General features: G+C 52.7%; 1 protein-coding gene and 1 long non-coding RNA gene across 2 annotated transcripts; both read right to left on the bottom strand.

Annotated features, from left to right (window-relative positions):
• Window positions 1–4,438: 4,438 nt before the first annotated feature.
• On the bottom strand, window positions 4,439–20,831 carry LOC103171779 (inactive dipeptidyl peptidase 10-like). The gene is made up of 25 exons (XM_042344153.1): window positions 20,796–20,831; window positions 18,954–19,068; window positions 17,950–18,045; window positions 17,596–17,690; window positions 16,201–16,275; window positions 15,702–15,754; window positions 15,403–15,484; window positions 14,084–14,204; window positions 13,403–13,557; window positions 12,903–13,000; window positions 12,200–12,323; window positions 11,827–11,865; window positions 11,576–11,683; window positions 10,287–10,414; window positions 9,970–10,088; window positions 9,358–9,405; window positions 8,613–8,711; window positions 7,936–8,002; window positions 7,088–7,285; window positions 6,643–6,697; window positions 6,043–6,142; window positions 5,725–5,783; window positions 5,435–5,507; window positions 4,849–4,922; window positions 4,439–4,684 (listed from the first exon to the last, which is right to left on the bottom strand). Exons 1-25 carry the CDS (start codon window positions 20,829–20,831, stop codon window positions 4,550–4,552), a joined length of 2,352 nt encoding a protein of 783 aa, XP_042200087.1. The 3' UTR covers window positions 4,439–4,549.
• LOC121850948 lies at window positions 10,367–11,849 on the bottom strand. The gene is made up of 3 exons (XR_006085810.1): window positions 11,827–11,849; window positions 11,576–11,683; window positions 10,367–10,414 (listed from the first exon to the last, which is right to left on the bottom strand). It is a non-coding gene; the product is annotated as an uncharacterized LOC121850948 (long non-coding RNA).
• Window positions 20,832–22,853: the final 2,022 nt, after the last annotated feature.

Here is a 22,853-nt window from a genome sequence, read left to right as displayed (position 1 = left end):
TCCCTCCCTCATCCCCCTTCACCCCAACCCAATCCCCTCTCTCTCTCCCTCCCTCACCCTCACACCCAATCCCTCTCTCTCTCTCCCTCCCTCACCCTCGCACCCAATCCCTCTCTCCCTCTCCCTCTCTCACCCTCACACCCAATCCCTCTCTCCCTCTCCCTCCCTCACCCTCGCACCCAATCCCTCTCTCCCTCTCCCTCCCTCACCCTCGCACCCAATCCCTCTCTCCCTCTCCCTCCCTCACCCTCGCACCCAATCCCTCTCTCCTTCTCCCTCCCTCACCCTCGCACCCAATCCCTCCCTCTCTCTCTCTCTCTCTCTCTCTCACACTCACGCCCTCCAGCCTTCGCTGACCTCACCTCAGGTTTCAAACCCCCTTCAATTTTCTCTTTCGGTTTACTGTGCTCTTTGGATTCCAAAAGCATCTGCTCATGTGTTTAGTCTCCGTGTCGCTGGCGATCGCCTTATCTGACAATCCCTCTCGTCTCCCCTCCCCCTCTCTTTCCTCCTTCTCTCCCTCCCCTCCCCCCCCCCCTCTCTCTCTCTCTCTCCACTTCACTCTCTTCCCCCTTTTCCTCTCTCTCTCTCTCTCTCTCTCTCCTCCTTCCCCCCTTTGCTCCCCCCCTCTCGAGAAGTCTCAACGACGTGATACGGTGTTATAGCAAATGCAAGGATTATTATTATTATTATTATTATTATTATCCTCGGCAGATTGCAGTGGCCCTTCGACAGTTAAAGGAGATCTCCAGTTCTGCACTTTATTTGCCAACGTCATGTCGAGCTACAGGCGAACCGTACCCACACTATATACAGTCAATTCACATCGTCAACAGCAGCAACAACATCACATTTGTATGAGCGCCTTTCAATAATAATAATAAAATATTGAACAAACCAGACCTGAGTGTACAAACGCACACAGACACACGCACACACAGACACACACACACACATACACACAGACACATCCATACGCACGCACCGACAGACACTTACACACACAGACAGACAAACACACATACACACGCATATACACACGCACAAACACATACACACACACACACACAGAGACACACACACACACACACAGACACACAAGACACATACACCCACAGACAGATACACACACACACACACACACACACAATGTGTTTTTCCTCCACTGCAATACAACATAAAATTACACCCGTACAGCAGCAGCTCTCACGTCAGGAAGACGTCCCAATAAGGTCAGCAGAATTAATATTTAACCTATAATTGACTATCGTTGGGAAATAACAGTGCCGACGTGATAACCCAAAGCAATCCTCTGCTCTCACCGTGCCTCCAATAAATAATAACAGTAATTGTGGCTCAGCCCCGGCACAGCCCTGTCAAACTCTTCGGGACGTCTCGATGGCGGGTTGATAAAAGCGCCGGATCAAATGGAAGGATTACCATCGTCCTTACATTTGATACACCGCCTTTCACCTCAAAGCTTCACGGGATTCATTGTAAAATGCTGGCAGTTTGCCTGGCGATCGGCCATGAAACGAGCGACCCATGTTATTTTACAGGCGGAGTCCTGCAGCTCAGTGGTTCGAGCGCTCGCTTTGCGAGCGAGAGACCCGGGTGCGGTTCCCCGGCAGGTCAGGGCCAAACCTCGGGCAAGTTTCCTTACTCCAGACAGAGCCCTAATAATAATCCCTCCAAAAAAAACCAAAACAATCATAAATTGGTCATTTTCAATCCGCGACTGTCTGTGGGACAGACGCTGCTGTGTGTGCGCAATCGGCCGCCGCGTTCGCCCACAAATATACGGTCAATTCACTTTACAGTATATTCTGTGAAGCGCTTTGGGGCGTCGAGAAGACGTGAAAAGCGCTATATCGAATGCGAGGATTATTATTGTTATTATATCTGGAGGATTGTTGGTCGGGACACCAGGAGAGAGAGAGAGAGAGAGAGAGAGAGTGAGAGAGGCCCTTTTCGAATAGCGCTCGGGATCTTGAACATCCACCTGAACAAGGCACAGACGGGGAGTGAGGTTTAACGTCTCGTCCTGAGGACAGTGACTCTGACAACGCAGTGCTCCCCACCCACCCCCACACCACCCCCCAGCACAGCACTGGAACATTAACCGGGCTTGAACCCACAACTATCATCCTGTTAGCACCCCATCTCTCCCCTCAGCCCAGGCTTTCCACGCCTGGTAGTTTAATGCACTGAAGACCTTGTCCTCCAGATGGACTGAGTCTTATTCCGATGTATCCCACCTCCGTACAGTGAGTACTTGACCCGACATGAAAAGCAAAGTCAACCTCCGCACCTCGGGCTCTGGCAGCATCGGCCTCCGCGGCGGCACACTCACCCTCACTAAGCCAGTCAGGAACCTGGGGGTCTTGTTTGATTGACCCTGAACTGTCCTTTCTCCCCCCACATCTCCCGCCACATTGCCAGACTCCGCCACTGCCTCACCCCCTCAGGCTCCCCCTCACCCACACATTCGTCACCTCAAGGCTCGATTACGGGAATTCCCTCCTCATCGGCCTTCCCAACTCTTCCCTTCACAACCTGCAGATCATCCAAAACTCTGCACTCTATAGATGTAACGTTGTTGTGGTGGTGGAATGACTGCGAAGGGATTAGTGTCTCGTTGTATAATTTCCCATCATACCAGAATCCAAAGGGATGACTGAGGATGTTTTGCGTCCGGTCACTAAGTGCAGTGATTGTAATGATGTAATAATTACTCTGATGGTGACATCTGTTTTGGTTGTTTAGTCACAAAGGCTCCTGCAATCGGTGCATCGAAGACCTGAGTTCAATTCCCAACCAGACAGGTCGAAACCTTAGGCAAGTTTCCTTACTCCCCCCACACACACACACACACACACGCGCGCACACGCGCCTCTGTTTACCTCGCAGCAAAACAAGTAGGACCCTGGTTGTTAATTGGTGGATCGCTATTTCCAGGGGTAATAATCTCTAAATCCACGGTATTGCCGTCCGCGATTGGCCGCCGCGTTTCACCCACAAAACATACAGTCAATTCACTTTACGGCATATCCTGCGAAGTGCTTTGAGACGTCTCGACGACGTGATCAGGCGCTGTATCAAATGCCAGGATTATTATATTATCCTGTGCGTGTGTATATATATATATATATATATATATAAGTTCCCTAGAGCTGCAGTGCCATCTGGTGCACACTCACAAAGCAGCTGCTTCCCAGAAATTAATACCAATGCGGAAAAAAAAACCTTTCCAGAATCAGCCAGGACAAGACACAGCAAGCTAGGAACAGGGCGAGGCCATTCAGCCTCTCGAGCCTGTTCCACCATTCTATTAGATCATGGCTGACTTGGTTCTCAACTCCAATTACCCGCCTTCGCCTCATATCCCTCGATGATGATGATGATGATAATAATCCTTTGCATTTGATACAGCGCCTTATCACGTCTTTAGAGACGTCTCAAAGCGCATCATAGAATATACTGTGAAGTGTGGTGACTGCGTATTTTGTGGGCCAAACGCAGCAGCCAATTGCGCACAGCAGCGTCCCACAAACAGTGATGATCGCTACCCGTGGCGTAAGGAAACTCGCCTAAAGGTTTCGCCGCTCGGGAATCGAACCCGGGTCCTCTCGCTCGCGAGGCTACAGGACTGAGTTACAGGACTGGGGGTGTACTTGGTGACAGCCCAGAGTGAGAGAGAATACGGTTAGAGTGCGGGCAGTGCAGAAACACCCACAAACAGGTCATTTCTGGATCATATTTATTCATTTGCTGGGCGTTTTGTCCCCACGGTTTGTCCCGGTGGGCTTTTTAAATAGTTTTGTATCGCAGCCGTCATCTGAAAAAAAAAATCATCGCAATCGGACTCGGACAGTCAACAGCAGAGACACAACCATCAAAATCAGACCCAACAAGTCATTTGCAAATGCAAATACAATCATCGAAATGAGGGGTTTTGATAAGAGTTGACGGGGGAGAAACTGTTTCCTCGGGCGGGCGGGTAACCAGAGGACACAGGTTTAAGGTAACTGGCGAAAGAACTAGAGGGGAACCAGACGAGGAGACATTTTTTTTTTATTAAACGCAGGGAGTTGTTACGGTCTGGAACGCGCGACCTGAAAGGCCGGTGGAAATGTATTCGATAATGGCTTTCGGAGGGGAATTGGAATAGGGACGCGAAAAGGAAACCTGCGCAGGGCTCTGGGGTAAGAGCGGGGGAGTGGGACTGATTGGGCAGCTCTTCCAAAGAGTCGGCACAGGCGCGATGGGCCGAATGGCCTCCTTCTGTGCTGCAAGGTTCTATGCTTCCATGACCAGACCCAACTAAAGCGAGTCACGGTGTTGTTCCTCATCCCAGTGGCGGGCAGTGCTGGGCTGAATGTCAGCGTTCCCGTGAGCCATGCAAGGACACAATATACCACCACCCACCCCCCACCCCCACCCGTGTCCTGTGAGGGAATCGCACTCTCCCCCACCACTCTCCGCCCTCACATATTGTCGTGCTGCTGATCTGTCGGAGCGGCGTTTCACAGTCAGGACGTGCAAACCCCTAATCTCTGTCGGGAACGAGTGCCGGGCTATTCCCATCGATCCCGAAACAGTCCTGAAAAAATGCCACGATGTTCTTCTCCAGGTGTTCCTTGTTCCTCTCCGACCTGAAGTAGTGACCTTCGTCCGGGTAAACCTGAGTGAGAACAAAAGCCAGAGAGTGCCTTGTATAACCGCATGCTAACCTCGTGATAACCGTGTGCTAACCCCATGATAATGGTGTGCTAACCGTGTGCTAACCGGGTGATCACCCCGTGATAACCGTGTGCTAACCCCATGATAACTGTGTGCTAACCCTACCTGTGCCGTGTAATTGGCCTTGACACCGATCAGCCTCCTGAGCAGCTCAGCCGTGTGTTGGAAATGTACCCGGGCTGCGAGACAGGAGCCAGAAGTCAGACTGAGGGCTCGCAATGATCACAAACCACCCCCTCAATTCCCCCTCAACCCCCCCCCAGCCGCCATTTCACATTCTTTCATCACCTCCAGGCTCAACTACGCCAATTCTCTGCGTTTTGGCCTTCCCGACTCCTCCCTCCATAGGCTGCAGATAATCCAGAACTCTGCAGCCCGTGTCCTCTCCCGCACCAAACTCCGTGACCCCGTCTCCCCCACTCTCGCCCGACTCCATTGGCTCCCTGTCCTTCACAGGATCCAGTTCAAGATCCTGGTCCTCACCTACAAAGCCCTTCATGGCCTCTTCCCACTCTACCTTTGCCACCTCCTAACCCCCTACCAACCCGCCCGCTCCCTCCGCTCAGCCGGCTCTGGCTGCTCCACGACCCCCGATCCATCTGCCCCACCATTGGCGGGAGAGCCTTCAGCCACTCTGCCCCCAACCTCTGGAACTCCATCCCAGAGCCTCCACACGCGTGCGGTCGCTTACCGTCTGCCGTGCCGTGCGCCAGGAGAAAGCGACGGTTCTGCAGTTTGTGCGTTTCCTCCAGGAGCGAAGCCGCCTGGAACAAGCCAGAGAATCCGTCAGCGTTTAACGGCAAGCGCTGAGCGGGGAGCGGGGGAGTGGGGGCTCGGGGCGGGGTCAGCAACACAACGGAGGGAGACTGAGATCAGCGCAGGCTGGGGATGGGGGTGTAATCCACGCTCGCTGTGTGTGGAACCGGGTGGGGGGTGGGGGGGAGAGAGAGGGGGAGAGGGAGAGAGAGAGGAGACACTCACCGTGTAGGACAGGTCCTCGAGCGACGGCAGCCCCAGGAACCGCTCGGATACCACAGCCGCTGGAACATAGACACCGTCTCCGTGAGTCGTCCACAGCGACAGGTATCAGCGCCGTGCAGAGGGTGGGGGTGGTGGGGGGGGAGTGAGTGCTGGGTGGGGGGAGTGAGTGCTGGGTGGGGGGAGGGCACACATACATGCTTCTTACACATACACACTTCACACACGCACGCTTCACGCACATGCAATCACACGTGTGTCTCACACACACACACTTCTCACACGGACGCACACACATGTGCCCCGGTTACGAGCTCTCACCGTGCAGTCTGAAGTCAGTGATGGGAGCCATGGCCACTCCACATTTAAACATGAACTCGGTGGAAGCCAAGAGCCTCAGAGCTAAATAACCCCCATAGCCCTGAGAGGAGGGACAGAGACAGAGACAGTGACAGAGACAGTGAAGAGTCTGAAATCAACCATTTGCCACACAGCACAACAACAACTTGCATTTACACAGCGCCCCCTCACACAGGATAGCGTCCCAGAGCGGTGACAGTGGGGGTTGGAGGGCAGAGGGAGGGATGGGGGGGGGGGGGTGTGGGAGGTGAGGTGACCGTAGGCACAGGTCAAATTGGAAGGTCTTCAGGTGCGACTTGGGGAAGATGAGGAAGGAAGAGCGTAAAGCAACAACTTGCATTTGTATAGCGCCCTTTACGTGGGGTGGAGTCCCAAAGTGCTGGACAACCTCGGCTGCAGCCTCCAGACCCCCACCCCGCTCTCCACTCTCCCCCCTCCCCCAGCTAAAACCACAGAGCCTGCCATTGAGAGCAGAGGGAGAGAGAGAGAGGGGGAGAGAGAATACAGAGCGATACAGAGGTGCTCGGGGAGAGGGAGCTGCTGTTTACGGTGCGTTGGTACCTTGCCATAAACTCCCACTCTCCTCCTGTCCACAAAGGGAAGCTTCAGCAGAGCTCTGCAGTGAGAGAGAGAGAGGGTGAGATTATCAGAGGAGTGCAACGGGAAGAATGGGAGGGGGGAGGCGAGGGAGGGAAAGGGGGAGAGATGGAGGGAAAGGAGATGGAGAAGGGTGGGGGGCGGGAGAAGCTAGGGGAGGGAGGAGAGAGGTGAAGGGAGGGGGGAGAGGGGCGAAGGGAGGGGGGAGAGAGGCGAAGGGAGGGGGGGGAGAGGCGAAGGGAGAGGGGGGGGAGAGGAGGGAAGAGAGGCGAGTGGAGTGGGGGAGAGAGGCGAGGGGAGGGGGGGCAGAGGCCAAGGAAGAGGGGTGAGGGAAGGGGAGAGGAGAGAGGGAGGGTGTGGGTGGGTGGTCCGGGCTGAGACCCCCCCTCGCTTGGACGCTGGTACCTACTCCACTGCTGTCACCTGCTCCGTGACCTTGCTTGGGCCCTGGTCGTCGCTGACTCCTTGCCGTGGCCTCGGGGTCCCATCGGCCCTCCCTCGGCCCTCGAAGCGGCCCACCACGGCCCCGACGCTGGCCGCGGCCACAGTCTCCCAGCCCAGGCCGAACCCAGAGGTCACAGCGTGGGCAGAACCAGGCTCCTCGGGTCTGCGGGGGGGGGCGGGGGGGAGAGAGAGAGAGAGAGAGAGAGAGAGAGAGAGAGAGAGCGCAGAAACTCATGGGTTTTGTATAAGAAATGATAGACCAGAAAATGGACCAGTGACGACAACAACAACAACAACTCCCCTCCCCCGGCTCCCTCCCCCCACCCACAGCCCCCGATGGGAGAGAAAGCGGGAGAGATGGAGGGAGGAGGGAGAGAGGCGAGGAGAAGCGGGGAGAGAGGCGATGGGAGGGAAAGGGGGAAGAGATGGAGGGAGGGGGGGGGAGGCTTGACAAGCCGTGGAACACGACGCCAAGCCGGGGAGGGGGTGGATGGGGTGGGGGGGAGACGACCGTAGACACGGGTCGAACAGGACGGGCCACAGACGACACAACCTGAAGATGGGGAAGGAAGGTGGGGGTGGGTGGGTGGGGGGGGCGAAGGCGAGGCGCAGGGAAGGAGAAGAGGGAGAGTCCGACAGAGAGTTTCGGGGCACGATAGGGGCAGCCGATACTGACCCCCGTTTACTCGTTTCCCCCCCACCCCCACCCCCACCAAATCGGCCGCCGGCTTTGCCCACAGAAGGCACAGTCACTGCACTTCTAGCAATGTGAGGACACACTCCCCGTTGTGAGGGAGAAGGTGTGGGACTTACAGCACCAGCAGCAGAGGGTGAGAGGTCTCACCGTGCCCCAGGGGCAGAGACAGCTTCAGCTGCAGATCTGAGCGAGAGAGGGAGGGAGAGAGAGAGAGAAAAGAGAGAGAGATAGGGAGGGAGAGAGGGAGAGAAAGAAGGAGAGAGAGAGAGAGAGGGGGGGGAAAACGCGTTATTAATGATAAGAATAATCTTATCAAAGGCACACGCCTGTTTACCAAGCGGTAAGTAGGAACCCGGTTGTTAGTTGTTTGGCAGATCACCTTCCGGGGGTAATAATTCCCTCGCCCTCCCCCGCGCTGTATCAAATGCGAGGACTATTATTATTATTATTATTATTATTATTATTATTCATTATGAGACTCATCAAAGTCGTGGCGACGTCTCGAAGCGCTCTGCAGGAGTTTTCCCAAAGCGCTGGAGGAGATCTTTACCTCTTCGACGTCCGCCTGCGGGGGTCGCGGACGGGGCTGGAGGGTTTAACGCCTCACCCGCTGCTGGACGGTGCCTCTGACGATGCGGCGGGTTCACTCCCCCGCACCACCTCCCCCACCCATACCCCCACCGTCTCTCCCCCCACCCCCCAGCGCCGCTCTGGAGAGTCAGCCCGGACGGTGAGCTGAAAATGGGGGGGGACTTAAGAGCAGCCGCTTGTGGCTGTGTGGACGTTTACTCACCATAACCGTCGACGCGCACAGTCCTGAACTCAGTCACAGGCAGTCGCCTCCTCTCTAAGGCTTCACTGAGGATATCATTCGCTTCCAGTACATAGTAATCTGTGTTAAGGTGCAAAACACAAGCTCCAGTTTAAAGTACCCCTCGAACTGCTCTCATCCCCCCCCCCCGCACCCCCCCCCACCACTCCCCCGCAACTTGTTGGTTCATCACTTGATGGGTTACGCTTGCGAACATACGCTGCAGGACCGTGGCGTCCGCGGGTTAGAGCGCTCGGCTAAAGCGAGAGGACCCGGGTCAGGGCGAAACCCTAGGCAAGTTTCTTTACCCCACGCACACGCCTGTTTACCAAGCGGTAAGTAGGAACCCGGTTGTTAGTTGTTTGGCAGATCACTTTCCGGGGGTAATAATTCCCTCGCCCTGCCCCGCGCCGTATCAAATGCGAGGACTATTATTATTATTATTATTTATTATCATTTAAGTGTCTCAAACGCTTCACGAGGTCTTGCCGCGCAGGTGTAGTAACTTGTGTCTATTTGGAGGCAACCGATTTGCACACGGCAAAGCCTCGCGCGTTCACAAGGTCAATTTTATCCTGGGGGGGGGGGCAGCACCGCGTTGATCTTTAATGTCCCCGTTCCCTCGCCCTCTCCCACCCCGCCCTACCCCTTACCCCCCCGTAGCGCTGGGCCGGAGCCTCGACTGGAACCGGGATACGCTTCCCAGCTTGGAGCACGGACAACTTACTCCTGGGATCCATGGTCTGGTGAACGGTGACTCTGGGGATTCCGGGTCCTGTGGGAATAACTCGGCATTAAGTTTAAAAGATCCTCACGCTCGTTTCCAAACCCCCTCGGACCCTGGCACCTCCCTACGTTCTCCGACCTGCTTACCCCCGCAACCCACAACCCGCTGCCTCTGCTCAACCGGCTCTGGGCTCCTGCACGTCCCTTGTGCCCGCTCCCCCCACCCCCACCCCCACCACCATCGTCGGGCGCGCTTTCAGCTGCTACGCCCCGAAACTCTGGAACTCTCTCCCTCTACCCCTCCCTCTGCCTTGCCCCCCCCCCCCCACTTCCTTCCCCGTCTTCAGTTCGAGACCTACCTATTCGACCTACAGTGCCTACGGTCGCCTCTGCCCTCCCTCTCCCACCGGCTCGGTGTCCTGCTCCGCCACCGTCAGGCGCTCTGGGGCGCTATCCTGCGTGAGGGGGAGGGGCTGCCGTGTAAATCAGCGCAAGTTGTTGTTGTTGCTTCATTTCGCCCCCCCCCACACACTCCAGGCGAGCGACACACGCGGAAACCCGTCACTGACCGGACTCCAAGCCCTCACCCGAGGCCGTACACAGCCGGACTGACCTTTACAGTGAAGGGCGAAATGTGCGCGGTTTGGGCTGAATCCGGCCGCGAAGTGGCTGCAGTCGGCGAGCAGGTCGCAGGTCACACAGCTTCGCTGGAACGAGCCCGTGGTGTCTGCGCTGCGGGGAGCAGACATCAGCACACGCTAAGCCCCCAAGGCTGACGTGTGCCGGGTGTCTCTCACCCACTCACGCACGCGCACCACACACACGCAACCAAACTCAACACACACACAGACACTACACACGCACTAACTACACACACACTACACACCACACACACACACGCGCGCACGAGTGCGCGTCAGTCAGTTGTACACGGCCGGGGGCTCAGGTTTCCTGACACGGCTCAGCTCGGCGCCGGGGGACACGGCTCCTGTTCTGGTCAGCGCTCTCACCTGTACAGGTGTGTTGATCTGGCGGAGGCTTCTGTGCTCTGGAAATAACTGTGGAGCAGAGTAACAATGATAACAATTCCTGCATTTGACTTCGCGCCTCATCACGTCATCGAGACGTCTCCAAGCGCTTCACGGGACATACTGGAAAGTCCCGTAGTTTAGTGGATAGCGCTGAGAGGACCCGGGTTCGATTCCCAGACAGGGCGAAACCGTAGGCAAGTTTCCTTACTCCACACACACGCTTCTGTTTACACAGCAGTAAGTAGGAACCAGATTCTTAGTCGATTGGGGCATCATTTTCTGTTGGGGGGTTAGTAATCCTTTCAAAAAAAATGATTATACATATAATAATGCGGTCACTCAATCCACGACTGTTTGCGAGACGCTGCTGTGCGCAATTAGCTGCCGAGTTTCGGCCACGAAATACACAGTCGATTTACTTCACGGTATAATGTCTGAATGACGTGATAAGTCGCTATATCACATGCAAGGATTATTGTTGTTATTATTATTATTAAAGTGTAATGACTGTGCATTTTGCGGATGAACGCGGCAGCCAATTTGCGCACAGCAACGTCCCGCAAACAGCCGTGATGTGAGTGAGCGATTTTATGTGGGATTGTTGGCCAGGACACCGGGAGAAAGAAACTCCCTTCTCTTTTCCCAACAGCGAGAGAGAGAGAGCTTTGATGTCCGTCCATCCTGAATAGGCACAGATGGGGAGTGAGTTTTAGGGTCTCAGCCGAAGGTCTCGAAGCAGAAAGCTTTGCAGAGAGAGAAGAGGGAGGAAAGGAGGGAGAGAGAGAGAAGGAGGAAGGGAGGGAGAGAGAGAGAGAGAGAGAATAGGAGAAGAGATTTACATTTGTTTGGTTCCGTCATGGTAAGCGTTCAGGCTGGTCACATCCCAGTCTCCAGATGTGATGAAACGTCCAGTGTCGGGGGAAGCGGTGGCCTGTACAGAGAGAGGGAAGGAGAGGGAGAAGGAGAGAGAGAGAGAGAGAGAGGGAGTGAGAGAAAGAGAGAGGGAGGGAGAGAGAGATCATGATGGAGAAAGGGAGAGTGAGACATGCAGGAGTGAGAGAGGGAAACACTGAGGGGAAGAGAGTGAAGAAGAGCGTGATGGAGAATGCGAGGGAGGGAGAGAGATGGAGTGCGAGAGGGAAAGAGACAGAGGGGGGGGAGTGAGTGGAGTGAGGTGGGGGAGATTACCTGAGGTACAAACATGACCACATGCTGGAAGTCTCGCTGGTTGCCCTGTTTAGTGGGAGTGATCAGGAACAGAGTCTCTCCATCAGCGGACAGCACTGGAGGCTGCTCCTGGCAACAAAGATGTAATGAGAGAGAGATTGAGAGAGTGTCAGAGAGAGAGAGAGAGAGAGAAAGGGAGAGAGTCAGGGAATCAGAGAGAGATATAGAGAGGTTTAGAGGCAGACAGAGATCAAGAGACAGACAGACAGTACCTGTTGGGTAAGCCAGGTGTCTGATGAGCTCCTGTGTTTCTGAAAGACAAGGACACACACATCACAATAACCTGGGGATCAGGAATTGAATTACAGGCTGGAGTCTAACGCAGGGTTTATACCACCACAACAACAACTTGCACTTATATCGCGCCTTTCACGCGGTGGGGGGGGGGGTGCAGAGTCCCGGAGCGTTAGACGGGAAAGCCGGGGATCGAACCTGACGCCTAAGTTGGCGCCCGGGTTCGGTGAGTCTGAGGGAGAGCCCGGGGAGGTCGAGCGAGGATTTCAGACCCGCAGGGGAGAAGACGTTGATGGATCCAGAATAAGACCCCCCCCCACCCGCCGGAGACGAGTTACGCTCGACACTGACCTGCACGCAGGCTCCATTCGTGGCATCGCAGAAGGTGAGGATGGAAAAGTTCTGAGCTCTGTTTAACCATCGCACTGCCACGCAGGTATTGGTCACCCACGCCACCATGGTGATGTAATATTCCCTGGGCAGGACAAGGCAGCGGCGTTACGGGATCACCCTCCGTGCGGATCGGATCGAAGCCCAGTGTGGGGCCATCTCGAGGTGCAAACTGATCTGTCTGTGTTGAGTCCTGGAGCTCAGTGGTTAGAGCCCTCGCCTCGCAAGCGAGAGGACCTGGGTTCGATTCCCGGGCGGGTCAAGTCAGGGCGAAACTTTGAGCGAGTTTCCTTACCCCACACACGCGCACACACACGCACATACACACACGTACGTCTCTGTTTATCAGCAGTAAGTAGGAACCTGGTTGTTAGTCTATTGGCGGATTGCTTTCCGGGGGTAATAATCCCTTCAAAAATAAATAGATAATAATTTGATCACTCAATCCATGACTGGTTTTTGGGGACACTGCTGTGCGCAACTGGCTGTCACTACACTTTACAGTGTATCTTGTGAAGCGCTTTCAGATGTCTCGGAGACGCGATAAGAGAGGAATATGACTGTTCTCCACAGGGAATCTCTTGTACGTCACTCTCACGTCACTCCCGCTCACACAAGCATTCTGGAAATCTCCAGGAAGTCGCTGCCCCCACGAGGGACGTACCTGGCCCCGAAGCTCTCCACAGGGATCAGCTGGAGGGTGTGAGCGAACCCAGAGAGATTAACCACAAACAGCCTCACTGTCGGGATACTCTGTCCAGCCTGAAATAGCAACCGAGTCACAATTAGCTCCCCAACCTATGGGGGCGGGGGGGGGGTGTGTGGGTAACACAGTACACAGTGCCCGAGAACGGAGGGAGATGAGGACAAGGTGGGGGGGGGGGGGGGTAGGGCAGGGGTGGCAGAGTTCATAGGAAACATAATATAGGAAACACAGGAACAGGAGGAGGCCATTCAGCCCCTTGAGCCTGTTCCACCATTTTATCAGAGAGAGAAGATAATCTGTAACCCAATGTCCAAAACTCACTCACTCACTCACTCACTCAATCAATCAATCAATCAAGTTCAGCCAACGAGACCCCCCCCCCCCAAACACACACTTGGTGAGAGGGAAGGACTACCATGACCATTGACCGTGTGCTGTTCTCGTTGTTCCTGGCCTACCTTGGGGTACGGGTAGACTTTGCCAATGGGGTACAAGGTGCCCAGAAACTGGGGGATCTCCATGTTGGGCACCGAGGAGTCGTTGATGACGGTGTACGCCAGGCGAGCACCATCAGGAGACCACCAGTGGGCGACAGAGGATCTGAGCAGCTCCTCTAGGGGAGAGAAGACAATCTGTAACCCAATGTCCAACACCAACAACAACCTCCAACCTCAACACCAACATCCGGGTGCCTGACACACGCGGAAACCCATCACCGTTGCTTAAGAGTCTCCAAACCAAGCTGAGAATTCCATGCATCCCACTTACACATGGAAATCCCTCGAGATAGATTGTTGGAATGGAATGCGCTCTCTCTCTCTCCCCCCCCACTCTTTCCAGAGAAACACATTCCTGCTTACCTAATTCCGGAGGGTATTAGGCACAGGTTGGCTAGAGCCAAGCCTCGGGGAGCCCAGTGTGTGCATTGGGGTAACAGCAGGAGTCTGACCAGTTAAAACCACAGAGCTTGCCATTGATTGCCCATCATCCAACACCCATTGCCCAATAGCATTTTATTTTCCAATCCCCCAGGGACAGGGAATAGCTGGTGCTGGACACAGATTGACTCAGTTTGATTGACTGAGAACCTCAGCCGGTTGCAGAGTCACTTCGCTCCTCCCTGCGCCGGGAATCCTTACCTTCGTAAACCCAGTCGGCAATGCCGTTGAAGATGACTCCATCCTTGCCGGAGGAGGTGAGGGCCCGAGCTGGGCTGTGTGCCGTCTGCTGGTAGTAGATATTATTCTCCAAGATGTAGACCTGAGGAAGATCAGGCAGATGGGTCAGATTGGCTAACAAAGGCAGATTGGGTGGATAAGAACATAGAAAGTAGACCAAGGTCCATCCAATTCGCCTTCCACCATCCACCTGGGAGTCGCTTGACATGTTGTGTCCCAAACTGTATCCTGTACCCCGAGATATTATTTCCCAACAGAAATCTATCTAATTTGATCTTGGAAGAATCAACACTTCCTGCTTCCACCGTCTCCCTATAGGGAGCCCGTTCCCGAGGGATTTGGGAATGACAACAACTTGTACTCTATAGCACCCTTCACGCCTCAGAGCGCTTGAACTTCTTTCATCCACACCTTCTGATCAATGGTAATATCAGCAGAGCCTCGCAATTCCCCCCAGTCTCAGTCTGTCGCCCTATTTTTGCCTTGAAATTTAAGGTGGCGCCAAACTGCGTTAAAAATTCTTCAACTCGACCTTTAAGACACTGCTTCCAAATCAACCCCCGACTGAAAAATCTTTGCGCAATTCCGCCTTAAATTTGGATCAACAACAAGAACAACTTGCATTTAAAGAGCGCCTTCACCCGGGGAATCAAGATGGTCTGTAGGCCGAGACCGGGGGGGGAATTTGGGATCTGGTTGGCAGTAGAGCTCAGAGTTAGGAGCTGCACAAATCAGCTGAAGTTTATAATCATTAAGTTGATGTATTAGAATATTGACAAGCGAAGGGAAAGTGGCCAGAGGCCACTGTAACTACCTGTAACCGACGTTTGATTTCTATCTGGTTCCTACCTCCTTGCAAATAGAGAGTAAATAATTGACGTTTTGGTTATTGATAGATTTTGTCATTACCGCCGTCCACAGACAACACAGTCCAGCTCAGAGTGTGACAGCGCAGCCCTGATTCAGCACACACTCAGGCATGGAGACACACACGCTCACACACACACGCACGTGTTACTCACTCCATGTCTCTGTGTGTCTCACTCCGTGTCTCTGTGTGTGTCTCACTCCCATATGTGTGTGTGTGTGTGTGTGTGTGTCAGTCCTTGTCCACATGTGTTAGTCACTCTATGTCTAAGCGTGAGTCTCACTCCCGCGTATTTGTTTGTGACTCACCCTCGTGTGATCCTCTCGCTCTGTCTCTCAGTGAGTCCTTACAAGAACAACAACAACAACTTGCACGTATATAGCGCCCAAAGGTAGTGTCCCAAAGCGCTTACCAGCTGGTTGCCGCTGGCTCCCCAGGCAGCGTACTGCAGCACTGAGCCCTGCAGCCCCTCACCTCTCAGCTCAGTCACTTCCCTGCAACCATGGAAGCAAATCAGATTAACAGTCAGGAGGGGGCAATTCGGGGCTAAAACCTGACATTTCTAACCGGGATTCCTTAACAAATAACATTAATAATAGTCCTTGCATTTGATATAGCGCCTTCTCACGTCATTGGGACATCTCAAAGTGCTTCGCAGAATATATTGTAAAGTGTAGTGACTGTGTGTTTTAGCTGCTGTTGAGACCTTACCTGGTCTGTATGTTGTAGATGGCGTAGGAGGCTGTGAAGGAGTAAAGATACACCTGGAGAACAGGGCAGGAGAGAGATCACGGGTTAAAGTCAGGCCGTTCGCAGAAATGCCCTCCAGAATCCCATCCCTCCCGAAGCATCTCATTGCACAGAGTATCCTCACTACCCAATGGCAGGAACGAGCCATCAGGAAGGGAAGCACAGGGACAGAAGCAGGCCATTCAGCCTATCAAGCCTGTTCCACGTCAAGTTTTATTCGACAACGCCAGAGCTTCCAATACCAATTCCTCACGTTTTCTCCCTAATACCACAATTCCTTGCACTTCCCAAGAACCCAACAACAACAACTTGCATTTACATAGCGCCCATCACTCAGGATAGTGTCCCAAAGGGCTTTAATCCCAATCCATTTTGTCTGGCCTCGCTACTCCACGTGAAGGGCGCTATATAAATGTTGTTGTTGTTGTTGTTGACATCTCCGGACTGTCCATGTCTTTACCTGTTGGATGTTGTAAATCAGAAGCACGGAGCTCAGGTCAGGGGACACCCGGTACCTTGTTGCTTTCAGAGAGAGCTGGTGGAGCAAGGAGAAGGCAGTGCTTAGAGAGCGATGAATCCTAATTTTATTAACAACAATAATCCTTGTATTTGATATAGCGCCTTATCACGTACGTTGAGACGTCTCAAAGCGCTTCACAGGATATGCTGTAAAGTGAATTGACTGTATATTTTGGGGACGAAACAGTCATGGATTGAGTGACCGAATTATTATTTTTTTTTGGAGGGATTATTGCCCCCGGAACGTTATCCGCCAATCGACTAACATCCTGCTAGGTAAACAGAGGCGTGTAGTGGCACATTCTTTCCAAAGGTAAATTGTATAGTATTATATATTCAAAGTCTGTGGCTTCAAATCAAATTTGGAGACAATGTCCTTTTTCATTTTGAAGGATTTGCCTCGCAAAATTGGAGCACAATTCTTCAGAAGAGACATTTAAATCGAGCTCCCCATCGGGGCTATTATATAACAACAATAATAATAATAATCCTTGCATTTGATGTAATGCCTTATCATGTCTTCTAGACGTCTCAAAGCGCTTCACAGAATATACTGTAAAGTGAATCGACTGTGTATTTTGTGGGCGAAACTTGGCAGCCAATTGCACACAGCAGTGTCCTACAAACAGTTGTGGATTGAAGTGACCAAATTATTATTGTTCTTATTCTTTGAAGGGATTATTACCCCCAGAAAAACGATCCGTCAGTCGACTAACAACCAGGTTCCTACTTACCGCTATGTAAATAGAGGCAATGTGGCGTAAAGAAACTTGCCCAATATTTCGCCCTGCCCAGGAATCAAACCCAGGTCCTCTCGCTTGCAAAGTGAGTGCTCTAACCACTGAGCTACAGGACTCCACATTGGGGAAGAGAAAAGAGTTTCTCTCTCCCAGTGTCCTGACGATCACCCAAATAAAATTGGTCATTCGCTCCACGGGGCTATTTGTGGGATGTTGACTGTCATGTTCATCTCCAAAATACGCAGTCACTCCACTGCACAGTAAATTCTGTGAAGCGCTTTGAGACATTCTTCCGATGTGAAAGGCGCCTTATCAAATGCAGAGGTTATTTATTCATTTGCAAACGTGTCAAGGGGTTACTTTAAAGAGTAGTGACCACCGTGGGGGCAAAACGAGAGAGCAAGAAGAGGTAGAGGATATCACCCGGGGACACAGGAGAAACTCTGCCTCTTTTAATGTCTCATCTGAAGGACGTCTCACCTCCGGTAACTCAGGGCTACGGAGGAGGGTGTGCGAGGGTTTCCGTGACAAGGGAGAGGCAATTTGATGAGGATTTATTGATCACTGTAAAATGTGTATCAGAAGCTGCCGCTCACAAACGTGCTGTTCCCCACCAAGGTCACCGTCTCCTGCGTCTCCACGTCCTGTTTGATCACGTGTCCTTCCCTCGTCCGAAACACCACGTGGCGGTCTGGAAGAGACACACGGCGACCGGTCACCAGTCACAACTTGTCGTTACGCAGCGCCTGTCACTTCCTGTTACTTCCTGTGACGCCTGTGGCTTCCTGTGACGCCTGTCGCTTCCTGCGAGATCTGTCATGTCTTGTCACCTCCAGCGCTCCCGGGTCAGCCATGATGACAGAGTGAAGACAGCGTTTAAGGCGACCTCCATCTCTGTTACACTTGGGGGCCTCTGTGAATTACGGAGTATTTTTGCGGCAATGACTCACCACTGACCCACTGAACGTCTGGCTGGTGTGTCTGGAATTCCTCCCGCTTGATATCGTCCAGAGAGAGTGGGACTGTGATCTTCCGGGTCAACACATCTGCAGGACAACAGAACGGGGCAGACGCTGAGGATCTAACTCGAGCCAGCCCTCTACAGCGGTCTCTAGTCTGGTTCCTGAGCCAGGAGGGTCTGCAGTGTTCCAGGGCACCTCTGATGACCTTCAAAAATCACTGGTTAGACCTCAGCGAGAGACTGTGTTCAGTTCTGGACCCCGCACCTTAGGAAGGATGTCAAGGCATTGGAGCGGGTGCAAAGGTGATTGACCAGATTGGTACCAGGAATGAGGAGAGTTATCAGGAGAGGCGAGAGAAGCGAGGATTATTCTCCGAGGAGCAGAGAAGGTTCAGAGGAGACTTAATAGAAGTTTTCAAAATTATGAGGGGATTCGATAAGGAGAAACTATTTCCACTGGTGGGCGGGTGGGTCGGTAACCCGAGGACACCGATTTAAAAGAGTTTTTAAAAGAAACAGAGAAATTTTTTTGGAATCTGGAATGCATTAACTGAAAGGTGGATAACAGTTTTTAAGAGAGAAGTAGATAATTATTTGGGGAGGACAAGTTTGCAGGGCTATGGGGAGAGGGCGGGGGAGTGGGATTGAATTTGATAGCTCTTCTCAAAGAGCCGGCACAGACATGATGGGCCGAATGGCCTCCTTCTGTGCTGTATAATTCTATGATTCTATGACAGCACAGCCCAGCCTGGCTCACTGGCAGGACCTGGAAGGGCAGACCAGTCACTGGGGCAGGGAGTCATCCCACTCAGCTCCTGTTAACCTTGCAAGTCAAAGCCCTAATGGGTAAGGTGGACAATCAGCAGGAAAGCTTGGCAGACTGCGCTATTCTGTAATACGCTGAGACATGCACCACTAACCCCCCCCCCCCCATCACCAGGAATGTAATAATTCAACTCAGGAAAGGGATCGGCAACGTTCCGGCTTCCCTACCCGGAGTCAGGATGACGATGGACAAGACGACCAGGGAGAAAATCAGGCTGATCACCAGCAAGGCCAGGCCAATCCCCTTCCAGTTCAGGGGCTCAGCCGTCGACCCACTCCGATCCTGGGCAAAAGAGAATCAAGTTTAATATCATCCAGGTCCGTGATCAGATGGGGAGAGGCAGTGGTGGAGCCGGGCAATGTTGTGGAGGTGGGGGAAGGATGAACTGGTCATGGCACGGATGTGGGGTATAAAGGACAGTTGAGGGTCAAACAAGACACCAAAAAAGTCTCTCTACTCTGTCTGTTCATGCTCCAAGGTTGGCCACAACATGGATTAGAGATGTAATAAAGCTCCCTCTACAAGGTCCATTCACACTCCCAGGTCAGGGTTAGAGACACACCAAAGATCTCTCTATGCTGTCCGTCCAGCAGCAACAACAGCAACAATTTGCATTTCTATAGCGTCTCTCACAAAGGGTAGTGTCTCAGAGCACTCCCAAGGAAGAGAAAACATAGGCTAAAGATAGAGTAAAGCTCTACAAGGTCCATCCACACTCCCAGGTCAGCGACGGAACAGGTTAGAGGCAGAGTAATGCTCTCTCTACACTGTCCGAGCACACTCCCAGGTCAGGGTTAGAGACACAGTAAAGCTCCTTCTGCACTGTCTGTCCGTACTCCCAGGTTAGGGTTAGAGACACAGTAAAGCTCCCTCTACACTGTGAGTCCACATTCCCAGGTCAGTGACAGCACTGATCAGAGCCGGAATGAAGTTCTGGTGACTTATCTGACAATTGGCAAGTCATATTTGCCAATTCAGTTGGCTTGAGGAAAATGGAGCACATCACATTGATTGTGGTCGGAAATAAAGTGCAAGAGGCTTTTAAATTAATTGTGTTAAATCATCTCTCATCTCTCAGGAGTAATGTGACAGTTATGGCTGGGAGGCATTGAAATAATGTATTGCTTTACTGAAAGTACCTAAGACAAATCGCGCTCTATGCAGAGCGAGCGAGTTGCTGAGTCAAGTCGCACAGGGAAGCACTGAGAATAATAATCCTTGCATTTGACACACCATCACAATAGTTAGTGATTCACAGGGAATAATAATAATCCACACTCCCAGCTCAGGGTTAGAGACACAGTAAAGCTTCCTCTATACCGTCCATCCACACTGCCAGGTCAGGGTTGGAATAAAATAATCATAATAATATGGTCACTCAATCCCCCCCCCTCCTCGCTCCCTCCTTTCCCTCCCCTCATCCTGACCATTTCCCCCCCCCCTCCTCACTCCCTCCCTTCCCTCCCCTCCCCCTGACCATTTCCCCCCCCTCCTCACTCTCCTTCCCTCCCCTCAACTGACCATTTCCCCCCCCTCCTCACCCTCCCTTCCCTCCCCTCAACTGACCATTTTTCCCCCCTCATCGGGTCCTGACCCAACTGTCCAGCGCTTTGGGACGTCCTCCCGACGTGAAAGGCGCTCTCTAAATGGAATCTTGTTGTTGTTGTTGTTGTTGATCAGGAAATACGCTGTTTATCAAGGTTTATGTCTCCCCCACTCCCTGCCACCCGACCTCCTCACTGTCCGTCCATCTCCAACACGACGGGTATAAATGCTCTGAGACGTTCTGACGACGTGATAAGGCGCTGTATCAAATGCAAACGCTGTATTATTGTTGTTATATATTACTCAGGTGCCTCTGGTCTCCTGGGAACTTTGCCCAGAGAAATAAAATGAAGATTCTTTTCCCTCATAAAATTTAAATTACGCGTTCAGAGGCCCGCGTGGGGAGAAGGGGAAAGAAAAAGACTGGGAGAGTTCGGCAAAAAAACAGGTCGACTTGGACTTACCGGATCACGGCTGACGTTAAACTGTGTTGCTATCATTCTGATCGGTGAATTTTCTACGGTAGAAAATTTAGGATGTTCCAGGGAGTTGGCGAGAATGTGCTTCCAGTCTTATCGGCAGGTTAGGAGTAGATCTCTCTCTCCCTCGCTCACTCCCTCTTTCGCTCTTGCACTCTCTCTCTCTCCACCGGCGCTCAATAATATATTGACGGCAGAGAATTAATCAACATGGCATAACTTTAATCTCAGCATTATTGGACTCTTGCCTTGAGCGAGTGCCCAGCACCCCAGGGTCTGCGTTGTGTTACTCACAGGCATGAATCATTCGCAGAAACCAGCTTCAATTCCCATTGGAAATCGGAAAGTGTCTCTGTACTGCAGGGAGGAGACCGGATCGAAGCACACAAATCTTTTGTGGTGTAAAATAAATAATCCCGGTGACCGGGGCAGCTCCTCGAGCATCAAAATGTCTCAAAGTGCTTTTGCGGGGAATTGCTGTCACGTGTAGTGACTGTGTGTTCGGTAGGCGGACGCGGCAGGCAATTTTGCACACGGCGACGTCCCACAAACAGACATGAAGTGAACGAGCAATTTTATCAGGGAGATTTCTGGCCAAGGCAGCAGCAGGAGAGAAGCTCTCTTCTCTTAATTTGGAAGGGGGGGGGTTTCTTTGTAAGAACAGCGTAAAAGGGGCTTCCAAATAATAATAAATAATAATAATCCTTGCATTTGATGTAGCGCCTTATCACGTCTTCGAGATCGAGGCTGAATTTAAGAATTTTCCACGAATTGTCCTCACAGACTGTGGTGTCCTTAACGTGAAAGGCATCTAAATGTAAATTGTTGTCATTGTTGGTGAGACGGAGGGGGGAAGGGGGAAGGGGGGAAGTGGGGGGTGTGAAAGAGAGCTGGGATAATTTTACCCCTCCTCACCTCAGCCTTTATCAGAGTCAATCTCCACCAGCGCTACGAGGCGGCGTATAAGCGCAAGTTATTGCACTTTCTGCCCGTTAACGACGACAACAACTTGCGTCTATATAGCGTTCTTCACGCTGGACGGTGTTTCGGAGCGCTTAGCAGTGGCGGAGGGAGGGAGCGAAGGGGGCTGCTTACCTACCTGGAGTCTCGTGGCCATATTCGGTGACACCCAAGGCAACGCAGACGTCTGCAGAGTGCTACGCTGGAACCGTTGAACAGGGAGAAGGGCTGAGTGAATGGCTTTGACAGGTTCAGGCGCTTACCGTGTGCGAAGGGGTGGAATAGTCCGCGCCTTCTTCACTTCCCGGCTGGGCTATTCCAATGCCCTCCTCGCTGGTCTCCCCAGCTCCACCGTACACAACGTTCAACTAACTAATTTGCCCCGGATACTCACCCACACAAAACTCCGCACCCCCATCACACCAGCCCTCGCCAGGCTCCACTGGCTCCCAGTTGCTGAACGGATCGATTTCAGGATCCTTTCTCTCGTCTTCAAATCTCCTCGTGCCCTCGCACCTCCCTACCTGGCCGATCTGCTTACAGAAATAGCCCTGGTCAAAGTGACAAATGTCATTCTGTCCATCTGCGACCAGGGCTCCCTCTGCCTCCTCGTCCTGCTTGACCTCTCTGCTGCCTTCGACACCGTTGACCACTCACCCACCCCCCCCTCCTCTCAACTCAACCTTCACGGCTCTGGCCTTGACCAGTTCAGATCGTACCTCTCATACCGCCTCCACCTCATCTTCACAAACAGCTTCCCCTCTAGTCCCGGACCATCTCATGCGGCGTTCCTCAGGGCTCTGTCCTTGGTCCCCTCCTCTTCAATGTCTGTGTGCTCCCTCTTGGTGATATCATCTGCAGACATGGGGTCAACTTCTACATGTATGTGGATGACACCCAACTCTACCTCTCTGCCTCCACCCTTGTTTCCAGGACTCCTGCTGCCCTGTCAGAATGTCTGTCAGACATCAAGTCCTAGATGAGAGCTAATTTTCTTCAGTTGAACGTCAACAAGACCAAGGCTCGCCTCAGCCGCTGACAACGTCACCATCCATGGTTACACACTCCACCTTGCTAAGCAGT

The sequence above is a fragment of the Callorhinchus milii genome, unplaced genomic scaffold (genome assembly GCF_018977255.1).
Source record: "Callorhinchus milii isolate IMCB2004 unplaced genomic scaffold, IMCB_Cmil_1.0 Scaffold27, whole genome shotgun sequence".
Lineage (NCBI taxonomy): Eukaryota > Metazoa > Chordata > Chondrichthyes > Chimaeriformes > Callorhinchidae > Callorhinchus > Callorhinchus milii.
The sequence above is the reverse complement of the archived record's forward strand: the minus strand, read 5'-3'. Positions and strand labels throughout refer to the sequence as shown.